The sequence below is a fragment of the Prionailurus bengalensis genome, chromosome C1, assembly GCF_016509475.1.
Source record: "Prionailurus bengalensis isolate Pbe53 chromosome C1, Fcat_Pben_1.1_paternal_pri, whole genome shotgun sequence".
Classification (NCBI taxonomy): domain Eukaryota; kingdom Metazoa; phylum Chordata; class Mammalia; order Carnivora; family Felidae; genus Prionailurus; species Prionailurus bengalensis.
In genome coordinates this window covers 196,218,157-196,239,600 of record NC_057345.1, presented here as the reverse complement: position 1 = coordinate 196,239,600, position 21,444 = coordinate 196,218,157, and the positions used below count along the sequence as shown (strand labels likewise).

At 33.9% G+C, this 21,444-nt stretch overlaps 1 protein-coding gene across 5 annotated transcripts in view; it reads left to right on the top strand.

Annotated features, from left to right (window-relative positions):
• The window catches only part of KANSL1L (KAT8 regulatory NSL complex subunit 1 like), a 132,513-nt gene that overhangs the window by 10,792 nt on the left and 100,277 nt on the right, over positions 1–21,444 (top strand). For all 5 annotated transcript variants that reach the window (XM_043577701.1, XM_043577704.1, XM_043577703.1 and 2 more), the window contains exon 2: positions 8,303–9,419. In XM_043577701.1, the coding sequence (XP_043433636.1) occupies positions 8,332–9,419 (1,088 nt within the window). In that variant the 5' untranslated portion in view covers positions 8,303–8,331. The remainder of the gene's footprint in view (positions 1–8,302; positions 9,420–21,444) is intronic.

The following is a 21,444-nucleotide window of genomic DNA, read 5'->3' as shown; positions in this document are numbered from 1 at the left end:
AGGCTCCGAGCCATCAGCCCAGAGCCTGACGCGGGGCTCGAACTCCCGGACAGCGAGATCGTGACCTGGCTGAAGTCGGACGCTTAACCGACTGCGCCACCCAGGCGCCCCCTTATGTCATTTTTTTTTAACGTGTTGGCATTTTTTTATAGTTGGTATTTGTAAGTCTTTAAAATTTGGCCATTTTTTTCCTTAAATAAGGAAAAAAGCAACCATCATCAAAACTCTGTGCAAGCACAAAAATACTAGACACATATATCATTCCAAAATACTTGCAAGAAAATTATGGCTGTAGAGTCCGCATCAACACATTGTAGTGTATGTACTCCTGGGGGGAAAAAGCTACAGTATGTTGAACAATTGACTGCCACCTGTAGTGTGAAAACTCAAGAACTTGGACTTTTGGGACAAATCAACATCAGTCACCAGGAATTGTTTAGCTCAATATTGAGGTGAATTTGCAGAATTCATTATTTTATGCTCTAAATCAGTATTCCTTATGCATCTGCCTCTAACCAGTTGTCCATTATGCCTAAAATGAGCCGGTGACTGAAAATAGTTAACAATTTAAAACTATGTAATGGTTGAAACCATTATTTAGAGTTAACCTGAATGGTAACTCCCTATCTTTCAGGAGTATGCACATCTGATTTCTACTAACTTAAACATATGTCTTGTGCATATATATGTCAGAAACTCCTAAGTTACGTTTTGAATAATTTCTTTTGTTTATTTAGTATTTTAATTTTGAGGAAGTCTAGTTTATCAAGTATTTTAACTTTGAGGAAGTCTATCATTTTTTTCTTTATGAATAACGTTTTTGGCGTTTCTATCCAAAAAATCTTTGTCTAACCCAGAATCAAAGATTTTCTTTTGCATATTTTTCTAGAAGTCTTATGATTTTAAGTTAACTTTTATGTCTGTGATCCATTCTATTGGATGTGACCATTTTTATATAACATGTGAGGTATGGATTAAGTTTCAGGTTTTTGCATACAGTTATCTCCAGAACAGTGTTTAAAAAAACTAGTCTTTTTACTAGTTTTTACTAAAACTAAAAACTTTTTACTAGTTTTTACTGTTTAAAAAACTAGCCTTTTTACTAATGAATTGCCATTGTATCTTTGTCAAAAATCAGTTGACCATATGTGTGCTGGTTTGTTTTGGAGCCCTGTATTCTTTCTGTTAAGTGTTCATTCTTTTACCAGTGCCACACTTATTTTGACTACTTTAGGTAAATAGGTAGTTTGAATCCTCTAGCTTTGTTGTTTTTCTTGTTTTAGTTTCTAGTTCCATGCCTTTTCCAGTATATTTTTGAATTGGCTTGTTAATATCAGCAAAAAATTCTGCCAAGATTAATTGGGATTGTGTTGAATCTGTAGATCAGTTTAAGAAGAATTAACACTCTAACAATATTGAATAAACTAATACATAAACACAGTGTATCACTCCCATTTATTTAGGTCTTCCTTGATTTTTTAATTGGTGTTTTTTATTTTCAGTTTTTAATTTTAGAAATACAAATGATATTTGTATCTTGACCTTATCTGCTACCTTAGTAAACTCATTAGATCTAGGAGCTCTTTGTATAGATCTCTTGGGATTTTCTATGTAGAAAATCATTTCATCTGTGAATATAAACAGTTTTACTTTTTCCTTTCCAATATGTGTCTTTTATTCTTTCTTCATCTATTCCACAGGCTAGGCCAATAGTATGGTGATGAATAGGAGTGGTGAGAACAGACACCTTGACTCATTACCAATCATAGGGCAAAGGCATTCAGTCTTTCATCATTAATGGTGAAGTAATGCTTAGGCTTTTGCGTAGATGCTCTTTAAACAATTCTCCTTTTCCTAATATATTATTTTAAAAATAATTAAAATAGGTGTTGTTGCTATTTATTACTACCTAAATCTCTGAACACATTTCATAATCATGACTCATTTGTTATTAATTCAGTCAATAAATATCTGACAATTTTTGTGTACCAGGCATTGTTTTCAGTGCCAGTGATTAGAATATTGACCAAAATATAGTTCTCTTAAAATAAATTCCTCACTAGAATGTAATAAAATAATAAGTAATGATTAGTGCTATCAGAAATAATAAACATTATGAGGGAATGGAGTGTCATGAGTTGAGGGGCTCAAGCTATTTAACATGTATTAGTCAAGCCAAGACTCTGGTGAGGTGATCGTAGAGCAGAAATATGAATGAATTGAGGGAGCCAGCCATTTTATCTGTGGAAGATTGTTCCAGGCTGAGAGAATTACAAAGTGCCTTGAAGCAGGGACTTTCTGGTGTGTTTTAAGAGTGGCACAGAGGCCAGTGTTGTTGGAGTGTAGTAAATCCAAGAAGAGAGCTGTAGCATATGAAGCATTCAGGGACCTGATAATGTAGAACTTTGTAGATCATAGAAAGGGCGACTTTGGATTTTATTCTAAGTATAATGGTAACCACTTATTTATCCACCAGGTATTTACTGAGCATCTACTGTATGTCAGGTACTTTTTCATGTTGATGATAAACCTACTTTGGAGATATTGTGGGTTTAGTTCTAGATCCTGAAAAACAAAGCAAATACTGCAATAAAGCAAGTCAAATGAATTTTTTTGCTTTCCAGTGCATAAACGTTGTGTTTTTACTATACTGTTGTCTATTAAATATGCAATAGCATTATGTCTGAAAAAAAACAATATACAGTTGACCCTTGAGCAACATAGATTTGAACTGTGTATGTTCACTTATACACATAGTATGTTTTCAATAAGTATAGTATTGTAAATGTATTTTCATAATAACTTTTTTCTCTAGCTTTAGTGTAAGAATATACTATATATTACATATAACACGTGAAATGTGTTGACTATATTATTGGTAAAGTTTCTAGTAGTTAAGTTTTGGGGAGTCAAAGTTATATATGGATTTTCAATAGCATTGGTAGTTGGCACCCTTAACCCCTTCATTGTTGAAGGGTCAACTGTACATACATGAATTTATAAAAATACTTTGTTGCTGAAAACTGTTATCTGAGCTTTCAGTGAGTCATAATCACCAATCAAGATAACCATTACATATATAATAATAATGAAAATATTGTGAGAATTGAAATATTGTGAGAATAATGAAAATGTGACATAGACATGAAGTGAGCATATGCTGTTGAAAAAATGGCATCGGTAGACTTGCTTGATGTGGGGTTACCACAAACATTCACTTTGTAAAAGATGCACAATCTGTGAAGTGTAGTAAAGTGAAGTATGATAAAATGAGGGATGCCTGTAGTTAACAAAATAGTCAAAAATCCAAGCCTTCATAGATCCTTAGAAATATTAGTGGTAAATGTAGTTTATGTAATATGGAGGAAGTCAGAAGTGGTAAAGTTTAGGATAATCAGGATACATTGTTAATATGTAATGATCGCATATTTAATAATTTAAAATTAGATTAAATGCACTTATGTTTCATGATAAAACTAAATATTAAGTGAGATTTATTCCAGGGATGCAAGGATAGTTCAATGTTTGCAAATCAATCAGTATGATACATCACATTAAAAAAAAAAAAACTATACAAACACAGTTTTAATCTCTTATTTACAGGAGATGTCTATTTTTAGGAGTTTCGTTTAGATGCAAAGTAGAAAGGCTTGAGGCTGGGAATTTTATAAGGATATGCTTGGGAATAGAATATAGAAGCACTTTATGGAAATCCTAGAATGGTAACTGTGATATGGATGGGGCTTCCAGAGACTAGAACCCAAAAGTCTTCATATCCAAGTGTATTAGTTACCTATTGCTTTGTAACAATTTAATGTCTATTTCACAGCTTCCGTGCATCAGGAATCTAAGCATGGCTTAGCTGGGTGCTTCCGGCTCAAGATTTTGCACATGGCTGCATTCCATGTGTTGGCTGGGTCTTCTGTCATCTGAAGACTTGAGTAGGGAAGGATCTATCTCTCAGAACACTGGCATAACTTTTGGCAGGCTTTAGGTAGTTGTTGCTGGAGACATTAGTCCTTTGCCATGTGGGTCTTCCCAGTTCGCAGCATGGAAGCTGGCATTCCAGAATGAGGGTGACAAGATGAAAGCCACAGTCCCTTTGTAACCTAATCTCAGAAGTGCTATCCCGTCACCTCTCCTGCATTCTGTTTGCTAGAAGCAAGTCACTAAATCCAGTCCATACTCCAATAGAAAGGGCATGAATACCAGGAGATGGGGATTATTAAGATCATTTTAGAAACTGGTAGATACTACCAAGTAAGCCCTAGAGATCTCACCAGAGTTTTTTTTGTGTGTGTTTTATTCTAGTTCTATACCATAAATGTGTCTTAGCCAGTCTAAATCTGCATTTTTTCTTTCTTTCTTTCTTTCTTTTTTTTTTTGCTACCAGCTCTACTTCTTAACTATTAATCTCTTTATTTTTTTACCTCTTATTTTTAGTTCCCCTTATATTTAGTTTATCAAGGGCCTAAGATGAACTCTGCTGCCTCATGACATTTTACCTTCTGCCTCTGCTACTAGTCACTTTAATTATGTTTCTAGCACCTTGTTCAAAGTGAGAGAGAGAAGGTGGGGAGGGAGGGGATAGAGTATAGGACCTTTTGAATATGACTACCTCATCTGTGATTAACACAGTTTTCCTTAGAGAGCAGTGTAGTTATCTAAATACTATTGTAGATGTTTATAGATTACAATATAATAGAATATTTCTTATAAAATTAGAAACTAAAAATAGACTTTAGGGAGAGAAGAATGTCTATATTTTTTTGAGACATTACACAGAAAAATATAAAAAGAGCAAACATCTCTCTATTTTTAAAGTAATCTCTACATGCAATGTGGGGCTTGAACTCACAACCTTGAGATCAAGAGTTGCATGCTGTATTGACTGAGCCAGCCAGGTGCCCCCAAACATCTATATTTTTATCACATAGAATTAACAACCAATAACATTTGTTCATTTTGCATTTAAGTCATTTTCCTCCCAGTACTAAAGTTTGTAGTTGAAACTCAACTCCTCTTAAACTACCACTTTTAGTTCTGTTTCATGGAAGTTATCTGATGTGCAGCTCACAGATATTCACAGATTTGGTGGGCATTTTTCTGGTTCATTTTTTATTCTTGTAAACACATAAACACGCACACACATATATATGGTGTGGTCTTCTGTTTGTATTTTTTCCCCCCCATATCAATGCAGGTTTTATTGTATTTTTAAAATCTCTCAGGGGCGCCTGGGTGGCTCAGTCAGTTAAGCATCTGATTTTGGCTCAGGTCATGATCTCACAGTTTATGAGTTCGAGCCCCATGTTAAGCTCTGTGCTGATAGCTCAGAGCCTGGAGCCTGCTTCGGATTCTGTGTCTCCCTGTCTCTCTCTGTTCCTCCCCCACTCAGGCGCTGTCTCTGTCTCTGTCTCTCATAAATGAAAAAACTTAAAAAAAAAGTTAAAATACCTCAAGTCTAAAATACATCTGGCCTCTTGGTGTTTCCATAGCTGGACAACTTAGATCTTATTTATCAGCCTGCTGAAATGTTCCTTTTTCAGAAACATAGATGCCATCCAAGAATTTTTTTTGATATCTTTGTTTTTAATTGTGGTAGCTTGTTGAATCAAAGCAGCTGCGTTTGATACAAGTTCAATGTCATTTTCTTCAAGAATTAACTCATCTATCTTGGCTTGAGATACTGAACAAGCAGCACCTGGTCTCATCCAAATCCTGTGGAAGTATTTTCACCCAAGAAATTTTGGATTTCAACAAGAGAACCATTTTTATAACTAACAGTGTTGATGGGGAAGTGAGAATACACAGATCTCATCTCGGAAGCCAGTGTAATGCCCTTGATTATGGCTATAGATAGTGGGAATAGTAGCCAGTTCTTTTCTGTTTCTCCACCATTTGTCACCTCAGAACCTCTTTTTCTTGTCAAGGAGACTTAGTTCTACATTGAGGTAATTGAAATTCCTTTGCAGGGTTCCTCTGGGACCCTTCACAATAACAGTGCGTCTCTTCAGAGTGACATCAACATTTTCTTGAAAGTTGACAGTTTGATTACTGAGAATGATTCTCATTCTCACAGTTCTAGCAAAGAGAGCTTGTGTTTGTATTGTATTTATTTGGTAGCATATACTGTACCATTCTTTTTAACTTTATACTCTTAGATTTGTGCATATTGATATATATATAAAGATCATTCTTTTTAGTTGCTGTATAGTATTCCATTGTGCTTTATTATGCATCCTCTTATTGCTAGATATCTAGGTTGCTTTGAAAGAATATTTTGCTGTTACAAACACTGCTGTCTTGTGCACTTGTGACAAATACATTTTCCAAATTGATGTCAAATTTAGAGTTAACTTATAGTCCAAATAGATGTGAGAAATCTTATTTACCCACATTGTCATAATAAGTGATATTTTAGATTTAAAACATTTTATTTTATTTTATTTTTATTTATTTTTTTTTTATTAAAAAAAATTTTTTTTTTCAACGTTTATTTATTTTTGGGACAGAGAAAGACAGAGCATGAACGGGGGAGGGACAGAGAGAGAGGGGGACACAGAATTAGAAACAGGCTCCAGGCTCTGAGCCATCAGCCCAGAGCCTGACGCGGGGCTCGAACTCACGGACCGCGAGATCGTGATCTGGTTGAAGTCGGTCGCTTAACCGACTGCGCCACCCAGGCGCCCCTAAAACATTATTTTAAATTTAGTGATTGGGAAACTGTTCTCTTGCTTTATTAATCTATAATTCCTTCATTACTAGTGAGATTGAGTATGTGTTTAATGACCATTTGGATGTCATCTGTGAAGTGTCTAACTAGTTTCCTCATTTGTAGGAGTCCTTTATGTATTTTGGATACAAATTATTTTCTATTATATATGTTGCCAATATATTCTCCTAGACTATAACTTGCTTTTAAGTATTTTTTTTAACTGCATTGAAACTTTCATGCTCTTTTACCTTTGAGCATATTTGCTAGTCTTTGCAAAGAATCCCCTTTTGGTTTTGTGTTTTTCTATATAGGAATGAGGGTATAGAGTTAACAGCTAGCACCTGGGGACATACGATATGAGAGTGTGGCCATTTAAATGACTATTAACTGTCATGCGTTGAAACAAAACTTATGTAGTATCATTGCACAGTATCTTATAAAAGTCGTAATTTTTAATGATATACAAATTTTTTCACTATTCAGTCTTCATAATTTTCAATGGTAAAGGATTAACTTTTTTTTTTTTAATTTTTTTTTTCGACGTTTATTTATTTTTGGGACAGAGAGAGACAGAGCATGAACGGGGGAGGGGCAGAGAGAGAGGGAGACACAGAATCAGAAACAGGCTCCAGGCTCTGAGCTATCAGCCCAGAGCCGGAGGCGGGGCTCGAACTCCCAGACCACGAGATCTTGACCTGGCTGAAGTCGGAGGCTCAACCGACTGCGCCACCCAGGCGCCCCAAGGATTAACTTTTTTAATGAATCAGACTGTATGGTATATACACTTTTTCTTTTGATAAAATACAATGAAATTTGTTTAATTATAGGATTAATCTTTAGTAGTTATCTGTTACAGCCCCCACTATTTTCCAGGCAGGAGTAACAGCTTTTATAATGATAACTGATGACTCTACATTGTGAAAAGGGAAAAAAATTATTACAGATGCTTTTTCAGAAAAATTTTGCACATTGCTTATCAAGCAAGTTTTTGCTATCATATTATTTTTAACAGTTGTGAAATTATATACTTTTTAATTTCTAGTTCAGTTACTTACATCTTTTAACATTTAGCTTTAGTTAATATTTATACTGTTCAGATTATGCAATTTAAGTTGAGAAATGGATGTTTTGAGCAACTTACTATATTTTATAAAGATAAGTAATTCTTACTTTGGCAGAAAATATGAGATTAAGTTACATTTTCAAATATAATTCCCCAATTCCAGGTTGGAATTTTTTTCTTTTGCCTTTCACTAAACATTGTCTCAAAAAAAAAAAAAGGAAAGGAAAAAGGAGTCCTGAGGCACATCCACAAGCATTTGTCTAACACGTGCTAGGTAATGTGCAACCATAATTGGAGTTTTTGGAATTGGGCCCACAGTCAGAGTGAAGAATAGTTTAGTCTTTGTTGAATTCGTTACAAATTAGGAGAGAACAGAGATATTATTAGGCATTGGGAAATAAAGGAGGAATTTGGTTTCATTTACATTTTAATCAGAAACATTGAAAATGTTGCCCTTGGAAAAAGTGTAAGCATAAACTTTTTTTCTAGATATTTGATCATTTATTTTTACATTATTTTAGGTTTCCAGTAATTATCTGCAGGATTCGCCATGACCCCAGCTTTGAGGGAGGCAGCAACAAAGGGTATCTGCTTTTCATCTTTACCAAGTACCATGGAGTCTGACAAGATGCTATGCATGGAAAGTCCAAGAACTGTAGATGAAAAGTTAAAGGAAGACACCTTGTCTCAGATGCTGGGATTTCCAACTCCTGAACCTACTCTTAACACTAACTTTGTGAATTTAAAACATTTTGGCTCCTCTCAGTCGTCAAAGCATTATCAGACGGTTCTTTTAATGAGTTCAAATTCTACATTAAATAAATACAATGAAAATTACAAACAAAGGAAATTAGGGGAACCTAATTGCAGTAAGCTGAAAAACATACTGTGTAATGGCAGCAACATTCAGCTTAGTAAAATCTGTCATTCTCATTCTGAAGAGTTCATCAAAAAGGAACCTCTGTCAGATACCACAAGCCAGTGCATGACAGATGTACAAATTATTCTGGATTCAAATACAACCAAAGACATTAATGTAGATAAAGTACAACTACAAAACTGTAAATGGTACCAAAAGAATGCACTTTTGGATAAAGTTACTGATGCTGAAGTTAAAAAAGGTTTATTGCACTGTGCTCAAAAGAAAAGTGGGCCTGGCCACTCAAATGTGCCTGTTGGTTTCTCAGCTGCTGAAAAAGAGGAAGAAGTGAATGCTCGTTTACTTCATTGTGTAAGTAAACAGAAAATTTTACTTAGCCAGGCTAGAAGAACTCAGAAACATTTGCAGATGCTCCTGGCAAAGCATGTTGTTAAGCACTATGGTCAACAAATGAAATTTTCTGTGAAACATCAACTCCCCCAAATGAAGATCTTTCATGAACCTACCACAATTTTGGATAGCAGTTTACCTAAATGCACTGAAATTAAGCCAGAAGTCAACATGTTGACTGCAGAGAATAAATTGTGGAGTGATACAAAAAATGGCTTTGCACGGTGTACAGCTGCAGAAATCCAAAGATTTGCACTGTCCGCTACAGGGCTGTTGTCTCATGTTGAAGAAGGTCTGGATTCTGATGCAACTGATAGCAGCTCTGATGATGATTTGGATGAATATACCATTAGAAAAAATGTGGCAGTGTAAGTGCAAAATTACTCTTAGTCCTTTTACTGTTCTGTGTATAGCAGCGATTTTGTCTTGATTTCAAGATACGTTAAGTGGAAATAAGTTTTCTAAAACTTTAGTGCCATAATCTTTAAGTTATAAAACTTTGGTGAATTTTTTAAATGTTTTGTTTGTTGAACTATGTATGAATATATACATACTGTTTAAAAATGAGTTACTCAACTGCTCTATCTAGGAAAAATCCATATAGGAATAATGTAAGCTCTTTAGCTAAAAGTAAACATCTTTCCTATTCTTGAATAGGCTATAGACAAGGCTGAAAATTTTGCATATTTTAGCCAATACGTATAGTCAAAATTAAAAACTTCAGTCTGCATGCAGGGAGCCCTCATTGACTTCAGGAGTTTATTAGTTGAGAGTATATGTAAATTGATCTCCTTTTTGTGTGTGTCTGTGTGTGTATTTTTAAGTTGGGAACTATTTATTGTTGAGAGAGAGAGAGAGGCAGAGAGGGAGAGAGGGAGGGAACCCAAGTGGGGTAGGAGCAGAGGGAGAGGGTCAGAATCTTAAGCTGGCTCCACACTGAGTGTGGAGCCCCACATGGGGTTTGAATTCATGACTGTGAGATCATGACTTGAGCCGAAATCAAAAGTTGGATGCTTAACTGAGTCACCCAGCCGCCTCCCCATTTAAAAAAAATTACAACATTTGTATACTCCTTGAGTTCCCACCTTTCAGCTCTGGTCTTTACCAATTTAGTCAATTATAGTGTCACCTATTAGATTGAATACTTACTATGTTCTGGACCTGGAAGATTTATTTGCGGGCAAAATATTCATAGTCTCTACACTCTTGAGGATCTGCTTTAAAGACAGGTATCCAAATATTTAAAACCAAACAAACACAGAGGTAAAATAGTTTTTTATATATCATACTGTGTTAATATTCCAGAACAGCCCTATCTGATAGAAGTTTCTGAGATGATAGAAATGTTCTATATCTGTGTTATCAAATAGCCTTATGTGGCTATTGAGCACTTAAATGTGGCCAGTGCAACTGAGGAACTGAATTTTAAAATTTTACTTAATTTGAATTAAGTTTTTTAAATTGCTAGATAGAACATGATTTTCAATCTAGCTTTCACAGAATCTGTTAATGTCCCTAAATTGATGTGAAATGCTGTGCATATGTGGTATTTTGGGAGGAAGAGGTCCATCATTTTTATCAAATTCTCAGAGATGAATGAGAGTCATTACAGAATTAGAAGCTGAACACATTAATTTTTACTAATAAATAGAAAGTCAGTATATCAGTTTCTATGGTGAAGAATAAAATGTAAAAGAGAGCATTTCAGTCTTTTGGTGTTCTGTTATCACTATATTTGAAATGTGTTTAAATGTGGGAGTTAATATTAAGCACATGACTGGGATTGTGCTGTTTACATATCTTGTATTATTTAATCCTTTCAACAACCATTGGAAGTGACTGTTGTTATCTTTATCTTACTTAAGAAGAAACAGTCTCAGCATGGTTAAGCAACTTACCCATGGTCAAAAAGCCAAATAATTGATGGAACTAGGATTCTTGTCCATGTATATGAGACTTAAAACCACTGTTCTTGCTATTGGACTGTGCAACTTTGTCTGTGTATCATTCATTGATCTTAGAGCCACAGAAATTATTAAGTACATGAGTTCTGAAAGAAGTCCAGAAATTTACCAATTTATATATATACATATTTATAATGCTTTTAAAGTAATTCAGTTTACTAAAATTTAGTAGGTAAACTTAGTAAATTAATTACTTTTCTGTTGTGGACAGCTAATGGGCAAGTTTGTCTCTTTTAAGTTGGAAACAAAAATCAGAAAATAATGTCTTCCTAGACTGTTCTGACTTTAAGATTTTCTTTCATTGATCTCCTATAGTACTTGATCTGCCATATTGTTTATCATTATGTCCTATTTTGTTCTATATGATTTGCTAAGTTATGTTAGTCTTAATAACCCAACACATAGTAAGAATGGAAACCACATTTTATTGTGTTTTTACTTATCTATCTATCCATCTGTCTATTTTTAAGTAATCTCTATGTCCAACATGGGGCTCAAACTCATGAACCTGAGATCAAGAGTCGCATGCTGTACTGAGCCAGCAAGGCATCCCTGAAAACCACATTTTAAACTTAAAAAAAATCTCATATATATTAAGCATATAATTACTGATTGGTCAAGATATTTTAAGATTTGCCTTTCTTCCTTTAGTCAGAGAACACTAAGTTTAGACACTTGTATAAAACATTCAGGAATAGGGATATTCAAACTATTAAAAGATTTTTTTATACAGAGCATCAAGCAATATACATCTCGTTTTATTTTCTTCTCAACTTTGCCAGTTTATTAAGGAAAATTGAAGTAAAGTAGCCTGGAAAAAAATTGGGTTCAGGCTTGGAAAGTTTATTTCTTCTCATTCTTTCTTTTTCCTATAATCAGCTTGGAAAGGCTCAAGGACACTACACATATATTTTAGAAAGTAGTGAATCTAAGAAGTTTAATATTCTTTAAGATATACTTCAAGCCTCTTGCATTATTGGCCATTTATATTAAGATGCCTTGGTTATTAAAGCTCATATCTATATTTCTAGATATTTCTAGATATTTCTGTATTTCTAGAAATATCTATATTTCTAGAGTTCAGATCCACTTCATTCTCAGGTTATATTCATCTGATCGATTCAAATCATTAATACTAAATTTTATAACAACTTTGACTTCTTTAAGTCACTGAATTATTTGATAATTGTTTAGGTTTTTTTGTTCTTTTTTTGCTATTTGAACTCTATTTGCATTTCTTGATTTTATGTATTTCCCCCCAAATTAGATATTAACTTTGCTTTGAGTATTTTTACTAATGCTAATAATGTGGGAAATATTGTTTTTCAACATTTTATTAATTTTGATGCTGACTGAATTTTGAGAATAACGCAAACTTAATTATTTGTATCTTTTGATGTGAATATAAAAATGATTTCTGTTTTTTTAAATTGGAGTTCTTTTACAGGTTAAATTCATTTAATAATTTAACACATTTGTCTTAATAAGTTTTTTTAGTCTACTTTTCTTTTTTTTAATTTAGTTTTGTTATTTACTGTGTATTTCTGGAAATTCACGTTTCAAATGTAGATGAATATTTTTAATGAATGAAGTTCAAGTTAAACCTTAAACATAAAATACATTTAAAAATGCATTTTGTGGACCTAAATTTTAAGTAGTGCTAATACAATTACATTTTCATTATCTCTACTGAATATGAATAGACTTCTGAATTTAATCATGAGGTCTACAGTGGCAAATACTAAAGTTTACTTCAACTTAATTTTAAGTAACTTAAGGGCAAATATTACTTTTGATGTCATTGTATATTCACTGCCTAGCATTGTCTACTTTTTAGTGTTTTTTTTTTTTGTATTTGTTAATTAAATGAATTTTTCTATATTTGGAAATGTAGTTTTAAAGATACAAAAATTGGGGTTGGCAGTCTATGAAATTTTTCTCCATATGTTTGTCTTTTCTCCATCCATTCTGTAGTTTATTTTTACTTTGTCCCCCTACCCCCTTCCTTTTTCTCTAGTACGAAACTGGCCACAAGATGTATCTTATACATCTTAGAACCAGCATGAGTGGTTATGCAGTGAATGAATAAATGAAATACAGCATGACAAAATATGTACATTTAAAAGTATTTTATTATAATATTTAACATTTGTAATTTAAAGATTGACAAGTAAAATGAATTATATTTATTTAAAAAATCTTGGATTATATTATTATAAATGTCTTCTATTCCTATTTTTTTTTTTTAAGTACTGATAAGAAAAACAAATTCCTTCATTCTGATTAGGGAATTTAGCTGTGAAGGAATATAATTTTTAGGAAATTGGAAAGCACTCACTGTAGCCATTACCATTTCCATTGTGTATTTGACTTGACCCTTTTCTTCCCCCCAAAAGATGTAGGCAATAGATTAATTCATAATGACATTACTAATTACCTTAAAAATAACTTTTGGTTGAGAGACTAGTGTGTTTTGGAAAATTTTTTTAAAAGCTGCTTTCCTTTGGAAAAGAAAATATGATTTTATGGTTTTTGTAGGTTTGAGATATAATCCTTATAATATGAATAGAACCCCCCCCCCCCACCCCCTTCCATGTTCTGTTCCTTTGGTGAAGGAGTGCAGGTTTTGGACCTCCTGTGTAATAGTCATGGCTTGCTCTGTGACACTGAGCAAACGTTAATGTTATTTTTAACTCTGAATCAGATTCCTACCTTAAAGAGTTCTAGAGATGATTAGATGAAATACTAACTATAAAGTACCTATACATAATAAGGCATGGATTTGAAAGCTAATAAAGAGTGTCTTATCGAGTAATTTATTGTAAGAGACTGGAGCTTAATTATTCCATGAGAAACTTGGGGAACCATGGTAAAATACATGCCTGAGTTAACCCATTTGAGAGGCGAGGAAGCTGGAGTATTTATACATCAAGTCCCATCAGTTACTAGGTGAAGGTTAATTCCCCTGCCCTTTTGTTCTGCCACTCTGGTGACAAAGCAAGCTCAGGCAACAACAGAAAAGCCCTGGGTCAAAGAAATGCATGTGCTGGCATTTGGAAGTCAGGTCTTTGTGCGCTGAACTGGTAAGTGTCAGGGGGTATGGGTGAGTCACTGACAGACTCAGCTACAATTATGTTCTCTCTCATCTGGTGGTAAAACCTTAAGAGTGCTAGCATTTTCTTCTGGGAAATAATGATCAGTTACTTTCATCTAGGATGCATATGGGGAAATGCACAGATTTTGTCACAGACATATTCTGATCCTCCAAGGTTGTTAAAAAGGAAGAAACATGGTTAAGTCTTTTTTGAGGAAACCTGACAGTATCTTCTGAATCACCCAGCTGTCTTGGGTGTTGGGAGAAAAATCTCTTTGTTTCCCCCAAATTAGTCCCTATATATTCAAATTTCTTTGATAATTGGCAGTCTTGATAAGGAAATTCTTTTACTCAAAATTAGACATTTACCAGGAAAGGAGAGAACTGTTGTTATTTAGTTAGAAGCTGTCAGGTCAACCTTTCTAGATTGAAAAAAATAAATAATTTCTTGCAGACCTAGAGAAGTGTATACTCATAGTGTGTGCTTTCTATTTTACCAGTGGAAAGGACAAGAAGAGGTAAAATCAGGTGATGAATTTCCCTTCAAGAAATTGGACAAATAGAAGTATGAACTCAGTCTGACATTCAGAGAGTAAAGAGACTAACAACATTTCATTAATAAATTGCAAATAAGAGTACCTTTATATTTGTATAATGTGAAGTTGGCAAGTTAGTTTTGCATTTATTACCTTTTAAATTCTCTACACTTCAGAAATAGATGAGAAAAGTGTGGTTTTCTTTTATTTTACTTGAATGGGAAGCAGAAAAAGTCGAATGAAGAACAATCCTAGAGAAATTGTAATGATACTTGAGTGACAGTTTGTGACAGAAGAGCAGAAATTCAAGTGTAATTGCAAAATGGAGTAATAGCTACAAAAGGGTGAAGAAATACTTTATGTCTTGCCATATAGACAGCACTGAGGAAAGTAATATTTCAATTAAAATAAACTCCTTGTTTTATATATTTTTAAACTAATCTTATTTTAGAGCAGTTTTAGGTTAACAGCAAAATTGAGTAGAAAGTATAGAGAGTTCTCATGTATCTCCTGTCCCCTCACATGTGTAACCTCCCCATTATTGACCTCCCCTACCACAGCGGTACTGTATAGACATATCATTATTACCAAAAGTCCATAGTTTATTAGTAGGATTCACTTTTGGTGTTATACATTCTATGGGTTGGACAAATATATATGACATACATCCACCATTGTAGTATCATACAGAATAGTTTCACTGCCCTACATATCTTCCATGTTCTGCCTATTTATCCTTCTCTCCTCCAACCCCTGACAGCCACTAATCTTTTTACTGTCTCCATAGTTTTGCCTTTTCTAGAGTCATATAGTTGGAATCATACATTATGCAGTCTTTTCAGAGTGCCTTTTTTCACTTAATAATATGCATTTAAGTTTTCTTTGTCTTTTCCTGATTTGATAGCATATTTCTTTCTGGTGCTAAATAATATTCTCTTGTCTGGATATACCATGATTTACTTATATTAAACCTGTTGAAGATGTCTTGGTTACTTCCAGGTTTTAGAAATTATGAGTAAAACTTCCATAAACATTTATGGGCATATTTTTTTGTGTGAACATAAATTTTCAGTTTATTTGGGTAAATGCCAAGAAGTGCAATTGCTGGATCATATGGTAAGAGTATGTTTAATTTTGTAAGAGGTTGCCAAACTCTGTTCCAAAGTAGCTATACCATTTTGCCTTCCAACCATCAATGAATGAGATTGCTGTTGCTCCACATCTTTGTAAGCGTTTGATGTTAGTGTTTTGCATTTTGGTTATTTCAATAGGTGTGTAATGGTCTCTTACTGTTGTTTTAATTTGCAATTCCCTAATGACATGTGATGTTGAACATTTTTTTATATGCTTATTGTCATATCTGTATGTTCTTTGGTTAGGTGTCTGTTCAGATCTTTGCCTGTTTTTTAATTAGGTTGTCCATTTTGTTATTGTTTAGAAGTAAGATATAAAAAGAATTGATTGGGATTTTATTGAATCTGTAGATTGAGTTGGAAAAAGCTGACATATTGACAATATTGAGTCTTTTTTTTTTAAATGTTTATTTAGTATTGAGAGAGAGCAAGTGAGAGAGAGAGAGTGAGTGAGCAGGGGAGGGGCAGAGAGAAAGTGAGAGAGAGAATCCCAAGCAGGCCTCACACTCAGCACAGAGCCTGACACGGGGCCCTATCTCATAATGGTGAGATCAAGACCTGAGCCAATATCAAAAGTCGGCCTCTTAACCGACTGAGCCACCCAGATGCCCCAATAGTGAGTCTTTGAACATGGAATATCTATTTATTTAGCTCTTTGATATCTTTCATCAGAGTTTTGAAATTTTTCTCATATAGATCTTGCACATATTTCATAAGACTTATATCTAAGTATTTTATTTATGGGCATGCTAATGTAAATGGTAATATGTTTTTAAATCAAATTCCACTTATACATTGCTAGTATATAGGAAAGCAGTTGACTTCTGTATATTTACTTTGTATCCTGCAACCTTGCTGTAATTATTAGTTGCAGGGTTTTTTGTGTGTAATTCTTTTGGATTTGTCCTATAGATAATCATGTTACCTATGAACAAAAAGTTTTATTTATTCCTTACAAACCTTTGTATCTGTTATTTCTTTTTCTTATTGCATTAGCTAGGATTTCTGTGATGTTGAAAATGAGAAGTGAGAGCATATATTTCCTTGTTCTTAATCTTAGTGGGAAAATTTCTGGTTTTGCACCATTAAATATAATGTAGCTGTAGGTTTTTGGTAGATTATTAGGTTGAGGAAATTCTCTCTATTCCTAGTTAACTTGAGAGTTTTTCATTTGTATTTGTTTTTAGTATAACAGAGTTTTTATCCTGAATTGGTGTTGAATTTTGTGAAATGCTTTCTGTGTATCTATTGATATAATGATATGATGAATTATATTAATTGATTTTTGAATGTTGAGCTAGGATTTCTGGCATAAATCCCACTTGGTCATGGTATGTAAGTCTTTTTATACATTGTTGAATTTAATTTGCTAATATTTTGTTGAGGATTTTTGCACCTATCTCCATGAAACAAATGATCTGTAGTTTTCTTATAATGTCTTTGGTTTTGGTATTAGAGTAATGCTGACCCCAAAGAATGAGTTAAGAAGTAGTCCCTCTGCTTCTATCTTTTGAAAGGGATTATAGAGAATTGGTAAAATTTCTTCCTTAAATTTTTGGTAGAATTTACCAGTGAACCCCTTTGGGCCTGGTACTTTCTCTTTTGGAAGGTTATTAATTATTGATTCACTTTCTTTAATAGATATAGACCTATTCAGGTTGTCTATTTTTTTTTCCTTTTTTAAAAATTTACATATTTTATTTATATCAAACCCAGGAGTATTTTGTTAAGGTTATCTAGTTAATTAATGTACAGTTTCAAGTGTACAATATAGTGATTCAACACTTCCATTCAGTAATCAGTGATCATCACAAGTACACTCCTTAATTCCCATCGCCTGTTTAATCCATCACCCCCATCCACCTTCCTGTCTATTTCTTTTGTATGAGTTTTGGCAAGTTGTGCATTTCAAGGAATTGGCCATTTCACCTAGGTTATCATATTTGTGGACTTAGAATTGTTCATGATATTCCTTTATTATCCTTTGAGTGTCCATAGGATCTGTGGTGATGTCTCCTTTTTCTAATATTAGTAATTTGTGTCATTTCTCTTTTTTTCTAGTTAGTCTGGCTAAAGACTTATTGAGTTTATTGATCTTTTCAAAGAACCATTTTTTGGTTTCATTGATTTTTTTTTCAACTTTGTATTTTCAGTTTTATTGATTTTTTTTAGTTTTTATTATTGCTTTTTTCTGGTTACTTTTGGGTTTAATATGCTCTTCTTTTTCTGGGTTCCTGAAGTGGAAGCTTGTATGATTGTTTTTAGATTTTAAAAAAATTTTCCAATAATGCATTTAATGCTATGTATTGTGTAACTTTCTCTTACACTTCCCCATAAGGACTGTTGTCACTGCATCCTACAAATTTTGGTGACTTGTATTTGCATTTTCATTCAGTTTATAGTATTTTAAAATTTATCTTCAGATTTCTTCTTTGTCCCATGCATTAGTTAAAAGTGTGTAATTTAATTTCCAAGTATTTGGAGATTTTTCAGTTAGTTATTTTTTAAATTAATTAATTAATTGAATTTTAGTAATCTCCATACCTGTTGTGTGACTTGAATTCACGACCTTGAGATCAAAAGTTGCATGCTCTTCCAACTGAGCCACCCAGGCACTCCTGTTTGTTATTGATTTCTAATTTAATTCCATTGTGGTCTGAGAGCAGACATTACATGATTTCTATTTTTTTTTTTTTAACTAAAGTTTGTTTTATGGCCCAGAATGTGGTCTCTTTTATGTCCCTTGGTGTGTGTGTGTATGTGTGTGTGTGTGCATGCGCGTGCACATGTGTTGTGTTTTGAGATTTTATTTTCACGTAATCTCTGCATATTATGTGGGGTTCAAATTTACAACCTGAGATCAAGATTCACGTTCTCTTCCAACTGAGCCAGCCAGGCACCCCTCTTTTATGTTTCTTGTTAACTTGAGAAGAACGTATAATCCGCTGTTGTTAGATGAAGTAGGCTGTCAGTGTCAGTTATGTCTAGTCAATGAATGGTTCAGCTGTATCCTTACTGGTTTTCTGCCTGTTGGATCTGTGCATTTCTGGTAGAGGGAGTTTTATAGTCTTCGACTGTAATAGTGGATTCACCTATTTCTCCTTGCTGTTCTGTCCGTTTTGCCCCAGATAGTTTGATGCTCTTTTTGTTAGCCACATACACATTAAAGATTGTTATCTTCTTGGATGTAGACCCTTTAATTGTACTGTAATTCATGATAACTTCCCTTGCTCTGAAGTCTGCTGTCTGAAATTAACATAGCTACTCCTGCTTTCTTCTGATTAATGTTAGCATACCATAACTTTCTCCATCTCTTTACTTTTAATCTGTATGTGTTTTTATATTTAAAGTTGGTTTCTTATAGATAACATATAGTTGGGTCTTATTTTTTTATGCACTCTGACAATCACTGTCTTTTAATTGGTATAGTTAGACCATTGATGTTTAAAGTTATTATTGATGTAGTAGATTAATACCTACTATATTTGTCACTGTTTTCTATTTGTTGCCCTTGTTGTTTGCTCCTGTTTTTGTCTTCCACATTTTTAATGCCTTTTGTGGTTTTAACTAAACATATGATTCCACTTTTTTTTTCCTTTCTTAGAATATCAATTATACTTTATTTATTTATTTATATTTTTTTCTTTTTAGAGAGAGCGAGCAAGCAGGGTAGAGGGGCGGGGCGGGGAGGAGAAGAGAGAGACAATCTTAAGCAGTCTCCATGCCCAGTGCACAGCCTTCCATGGGGCTTGATCCCCTGACCCTGGGATGATGACCTGAGACTAAGTCAAGAGTTGGTTGCTCAACTGACTGAGCCATCCAGGTGCCCTCTTTAAAAAACTCTTTTTAGAGGTTACATTTACAGCTAATTCAACTTTGCTCTTAAATAAACCTGCAGGTACCTTATAATGACAAAATAATCCTAATTTTTTCCTCTTTTTTTTTTTGTATCACTTCTGTCATTTATTTCACTTATACATAGCATACATAGGCATATATAAGCATACACACATGCATGGACACATTCATAATCAACTAATTGTTGCTATAATTATTTTGGACCAGATTTGTTACCTGTTAGATCCATTAAGAATAAGAAAAATAAGGGGCGCCTGGATGGCTAAGTTGGTCAAACGTCCAACTTTGGCTCAGGTTATGATCTTGCGGTTGTGAGTTGGGGCCCCGTTTCAGACTCTGTGCTGACAGCTCAGAGTTTGGAGCTTGCCTTGGATTCTGTGTCTCCCTCTTTCTCTGCCCCTCCTCTGCGCGCTCTCTCTCTCTCTCTCTCTCACCTTCAAAAATAAATAAACATTAAAATTTTTTTTAAAAAAAGAATAAGAAAAAAGTTACTATTTTACCTTCACTTATTCTCCAGTGTTCTTTCTCTCTTTATGTAGATCTGTTTCTCACCTATGTGATTTTCCTTCTCTCTAAAAAACTTAACATTAGGCATATAGGGGAATGATGTCAATATAATAAAGGATTTGGTGTGGGTGTTTTTCAAACCACTTAAAACATATTAATGTTTTGGAATGAGCAGGGGCAAACTTTTTCACAATTAAAGAGAGAAAACCTTAATGGTATAAGAAAAATGCTGAAAATTCTGTAAAAGTACCACCCTGCAGTGCAGTAAATTGCTGGTTTATTGGCTTAAAAGTTACTATATATTCCACTATGTTAAAAGATCTGAGGAAATTGCAGGTTGCTTTTCAGAAGTTGCAAAGATCGTTCCCTTGTGTTAAAAATAAATTACTGATGAAGAAGTCTATCTCTAAGTGATATTTTTAATGTTTATTAAACTGGTGTCTATTAGAAGTGATTGTCTTTAAGAACCCACATCAAAAGAAATATGAGCTCCAGGATATGAAGCTTTAAAGGGTGGACTGGCTTATTCTAGTAGATACAAATGCCAGTGGAAAAAACTACACTAATATTTTTATAAGGATTGCTATTTTGTTAGAACTCAGATTTTAAAATTCCATTGATTTTGAGTGGTCTGGCTCCAATTCTATTTTCTCTGTAAGTTCAGATAATTTTATTTTACAGAACATGGGTTATTCAGCAGTAGAAGAAATGCCTACGCCCAATTATAGGTTTGTGGTAGTCCCCTTTTAGAGTAACAAGGGTATTTGATCATTTTTTTCTAATTCTTTTTTAGTGCCCATCATAGTGGCTTGTAGGGCCATCATTAGCCCATTTTTGTGCAAAACAAAAAGGTGCTTCTTCAAGAACTCGGAGCAGATTTAGATTTGTAATTACAGCCTTAAAATGTAGACTTCTTGCTGGATTTAGCACTGCTTGTACTTTCAGCTAGGCCCTTGTGCACTGTAGAGTTTGGACGCGGTGCATGGTGGCTTGGCTTCTTGAACAAAAGAGACATGCGCGTGCGCATACACACACACACACACACAGTGCTTGTTGAGATGCTGACAGGCATGACTTCACACTATTCCATTAGCATATATGTTTTGATTAGTTTAAAAAGTTATTAATTTTCTTATATGTTCTTGGTTGTCCATGTTTGATTTATGCAAGGATTTTAAAAACACAGTTAAGACTATTTAGCAGGCCATTAGCTTTCAAAATTTTTTCTGTATAAGAGAAAGAGGGTTATATTGATAGTATGTATGAATATTCCCTATACTCCTTTTTTCGTTCTCTCTTCC